This window comes from Berghia stephanieae, chromosome 13 (assembly GCF_034508935.2).
Source record: "Berghia stephanieae isolate SIO BIC M18660-M18661 chromosome 13, UCSD_Bste_1.3, whole genome shotgun sequence".
Taxonomy (NCBI): domain Eukaryota; kingdom Metazoa; phylum Mollusca; class Gastropoda; order Nudibranchia; family Aeolidiidae; genus Berghia; species Berghia stephanieae.
This window is the reverse complement of record NC_088372.1, coordinates 40,437,248-40,442,247: the sequence shown is the minus strand read 5'-3', so window position 1 is coordinate 40,442,247 and position 5,000 is coordinate 40,437,248. Positions and strand designations below refer to the sequence as shown.

Here is a 5,000-nt window from a genome sequence, read left to right as displayed (position 1 = left end):
TTACGTGAATATCAAAGGGTCTTACCGTGGTTGTTTTGTTTTTGTTTTTGTTTTTTTTCGAGCATCATAAAGTCACAAAATATCAATGGGAAAAAGGGAATTATTATTATTATTATTATTATTATTATTATTATTATTATTATTATTATTATTATTATTATTATTATTATTATTATTATTATTATCATTATTATTATTATTATTATTACTATTATTATTATTATTATTATTATTATTATTATTATTATTATTATTATTATTATTATTATTATTATTATTATTATTATTATTATTACAAAATCCAGCCAGGTATTCAAACATGCAATGTGTTACAAAACAGCTGGCAATGTCAACGTACACTTATTTACAGGTCTGATAACTCAATTCATTATGGGCCCATTGTTGTGATGGAAATCGAAAAAAAAAACCCGGAAAAAATATTGTACATACAATGATAAATAGGCCCATAATTGGAATCGGATGTCAGACCTGCATAAATGTACACATCGGGTAATGTTAAGGAATTGAACCAGCAAAAAAATATATATAAAGGAATTCTGGAGGATTATTCACATACACAAACAAACAAACAGGCAATCAAAAACCCACTCATGTGTCACCCATCGGCTCAAAACGGTGTTAAGTTGAGATGAACCCTATGCTTAAAACTTAATTATAGAAGGAACGAAATTGACGTCACTCAACTCTTTGTCTTTGTTTTTAGACAGCCATTTTAATGAGTAGTTGTCATGTCATTCTATCAATCAGACGAGAGAAGGAACGAAATATGGAGAAGAAAAATCGTGACGTCACGCCTTCTACTTTTCTGGTTCCTAAATCCTAAGTATGTGTGTATGTAACCAGCCCTTCGAAGGACTAGTGATGAATAGGTTACATATTGAATCAAAAGGTGACATCACTATTTCAATAGCAGGATGTATAGGCAGATTCTTACGATTACGGGACGTAAAAGAGCGAGGGGCCGGTGGTTTTAACGTTGTCGTGATGGACAATGGTTTGTATTGGTTTGATGGCATTTATTTCCATTACAACAAAGAGCCCATGATAATTATATTTGGGTTATCGGACCTGTAAATATGTACACGTCGGTACAGACTAATTATTACCTCGTCAACGGATGAAAACAAAGTCAATACTCATACAACATCCAGACATATCATAAACATGGGGTTATAATTTGGCAAGTGCTTGTTAGATTGGTGAGATGGTGCAATGCTGAGTGGTAAAAAGCCGTCGCTTCCTAAACTGAAGGCCTGAAACTGTCCAGAAAATGACGTCACAAAAGAAGACGACGATCACCAAACGAAAGTAAAAAGTGAGTTTGTTGTTAGAATGTTCGAGGAAAGAAATTATTCCATTGGTTGAGCTGTTGATTACAACTCACAATTAACTTTTTCACGTGATCTTCGTCTATTTTTTATGACGAATTTCTTGGATAGTAACAAGGCCATGAGTTACACGAAAGCCACAAAAAGCACAACAATATAATATAATGGCAAAACATTACAGGTTTGATCAGATGACAGCCGTACTCTGGAAAATTGTATTTCATAAATTGGCCAGAAAAATCGTCCTTAAAATATCGATCAATTTAAATGACCCTCATCTTGGCAAAAACTCTCAAACCTGGGACTCCGCGAAGTCTTCCTTAAAATGACAAGTTTGAGAATTTTTGCCAAGATGAGGGTCATTTAAATCGATCGATATTTGAAGGACGAGTTTTCTGGCCAAATTATAAAATGAATATTTTAAAAATAAATTTATGGTTTTCCAGAGAACGGCATTTAAGTGGTGCATGCAAAATGAATGTTTTAAAGGCCGCGAGGATTATGATGATGATATAACTGATATAACCATAGCATTATAATGACTGGCGATAGTATTGTCACATTGTGACGTCTTTCTCCAACCCAACAACAACAACACTATTCAACTCAAACTCATTGTAAAATCATTAATGGGTCATAGATACTTTAAATTGTATTATTATCATTATTATCAAATTAAGGGGATCTAGCAAATTCATTATATATATATATATATATATATATATATATATATATATATATATATATATATATATATATAGAGAGAGAGAGAGAGAGAGAGAGAGAGGTGGGGGGGGGGGGCGAGAGGGAGAGAGAAGTCTAATTGTTTTTGTTTTTTTAATCTGAATTTACAATCCTTGACTGTAAACACTAGTTAAAATCCATTTTGAAACATTTCCAAAACCTTTCTACTATCGAAGTAGTTTGAAGTGTGTTGATGGTTGTTCGTCTAAAGGTGTCATAGTATGTCAGCTATTTTATCTCATATCCATGAAGGTTGTAAGATCTTTGTGATAAATTAGGTAGCAGGATCATAAATTCATAAATATGGGATAAAAATCGACGTGTTTACAGGTCTGATAACCCAATTCATTATAGGCTCACTGTTGTAATGGAAGTCTCAAAAAAAAAAAAAAAGAAATAAAAAAATTACGCAAAATATTGTCCATGACAACAATGTTAAACTAGGCCCATAAGTGGGTTCGGATGTCAGACCTGCATATAGGTACACGTTGGATAAAACCTAGCATATAACTCCCCATTCTTGGACAAAGAGGATTTATTGAAATATTATAACAATCCATCTGCAAGTTGGAAGTGGTTGTTGTTGCTTTCCTGCCGTACTCTAGAAAAACCCATATCTTAAAATTTGGCCAGAAAACTCGCCCTTCAAATATCGATCGATTTAAATGACTCTCATCTTGGCAAAAATAAAACTCTCAAACCTGGGACCTCGCGAGGTCCCAGGTTTGAGAGTTTTATTTTTGCCAAGATGAGAGTCATTTAAATCGATCGATATTTGAAGGGCGAGTTTTCTGGCCAAATTTTAAAATTTGGGTTTTTCTAGAGTACGACGGTATTTGGAACTGATCTCTGTCATCGTGAAATCCATTCTCAATCCTCTACAGGGAATGAGATTAGCGGAAGAGTAGCGTCCCTTGATTGGTGGTCACCCATAGTCTGTGACGTCACCGGCGGAAAAGTTAATAGAGAGAGACACCCATAGTCTGTGACGTCACCGGCGGAAAAGTTAATAGAGAGAGAACGTCATGTTGGTTATGCGCATGCGTCTCTCGTCCGCGAGGACGAGCGAGACGCATGCGCAAAACCAAATTGACGTTCTCTCTGTAAGGTGACGTCCAAACAAGGGACGCTACTCTTCCGCTAATCTCATTCCCTATATCAAACACGAACAAGGGGTGAAAGTAGCGTTGATATAAATGAATAAATATGGGTGTATCCTGTCTTACCAACGTGTCACTCAGGCCCAGAACCTTCACCGTTTGATTATAACTCTGGTTGGGTCAATAGATAGAACAAACATGACGTCACGCAGGTCTTTGTTATTGTTTTTGGCCATCCACGTTTATGAGCAATTCTCACGAAACAGTTTTAACCTGACTATAAAAGTTCATGGTTACACATTGTTTGTGTGTTGGTCAGCACAGTCTCATATACCAAATATGAATAGTTACATTACACTAATACGTCTTAGCATTCGAGTGAGTCAAAATTGACCACAGAGACAGGATAATTCAGACACCTTTTATTTCAAACAGCCTCTTTTTCATGACCCAGTTGGAAACCAAGATATCTATAAATATCTGCTTCTTCTTTTAATATTTTTAAAATGTTTTGTTAAGATTAGTGATCTACGTCATAGGTCTGATTACCAAACGCAATTATGGGCCCATAACATTTTGGGTTACCAGACCTGTAAATAAGTACCTACACGTCGGTGGTAATCAATGTAAGTTTTTTTAGAAAATAAAAATACATGAAATTTAAATTTGCAACACTGTTACAAAAAAAAATATTAATTTAAATAAACCGAAACAAATCATTACAAATGACATCCTATTCATTAGCGAGCATTTAGAAAGTGTTAGAGGTGGATTTAGAAAACAAATTAAACAGCGAATTTTGGCCAGAAAAATCATCCTTTCAATGTCGATCGATTTAATAGATAAATAAATAAAATTCCCTTTATTCATCCCATAGGGGAAATTTGTCTCTAGGGTCTACTCCAAGGAAAGACCCGGGCATCAGCCACAGCGCAAATTGAGCTAGGTCAAGGTGACTTGCTCCAGGCCACACAGCGCAGCGGCGGATGATCGAACTCGGTAGCTTTCGGGTACGAAGCCAAGACCTTACCCCTGAGCCACGCTGCCCCCCCCCCCCCCCCCCCCCCCCCCCCTCCCTTTTAAAAAATTAAAATTAAAATTAAATTAAATGACCCTTATTTTGGCAAATTGTAGTAAGAATTGTTTTCAACGTCCCTTTGTTTATTGTTTTGCTGACGAAGGGTTTGTACCCGAAACGTCCATTGTCTGTACCGTTCCCATCCGAAGCCTTTCCAATTTCACCTTTTGTTTGTATTGTTACGATCTCAGGCTTCAGGCCAGTTCCCACCGCTCTCGAGATTTTAAGACCCGATTTATTATCGAGAACAATAACGTTAGATAATGTGTTAATAGTCAAGGTATAAGGTGTACTTAACATGACTCGAGCGTGTCCAAATCAACTGCATATCAAACAATAGGGAATGAGATTAGTGGAAGAGTAGCGTCCCTTGATTGGACGTCACCCATAGTCTGTGACGTCACCGGCGGAAAAGTTATTAGAGAGAGAACGTCATGTTGGTTATGCGCAGGCTTCCGCGAGGACGAGAGACGAATGCGCACAGAGACTATGGGTGACGTCCAATCAAGGGACGCTACTCTTCCGCTAATCTCTTTCCCTAGATGGCCACCCATGAAAACAGTGTGTTACATTCTATTGTTATGTGTTAATAACAACGCCGTGCAAGTCTTACCAAAACCGATTGCCTCACAGTTTCTTTCTTTGCAGTTCTAGATTCATTGACAGGCCTGTCATTTAGAGCCTGGATTCATTGAAGGGAAATTCCGGGTTTATAATGTATAGTCTTGC

General features: G+C 36.6%; 1 protein-coding gene across 5 annotated transcripts in view; it reads right to left on the bottom strand.

Moving 5' to 3' along the window:
* Positions 1-5,000, bottom strand: part of LOC144958774 (uncharacterized) — a 26,839-nt gene that overhangs the window by 14,316 nt on the left and 7,523 nt on the right. For 2 of the 5 annotated variants that reach the window (XM_078890971.1, XM_078890972.1), the window contains exons 5-6: positions 4,885-4,953; positions 3,320-3,364 (exon numbers count right to left, since the gene is read on the bottom strand). The exons of 1 other annotated variant lie outside the window; for it this stretch is intronic. In XM_078890971.1, coding sequence (XP_078747097.1) covers positions 3,320-3,364; positions 4,885-4,953 — 114 coding nt within the window. The remainder of the gene's footprint in view (positions 1-3,319; positions 3,365-4,884; positions 4,954-5,000) is intronic. 2 more of the 5 variants (XM_078890974.1, XM_078890973.1) reach the window with 2 other exon arrangements.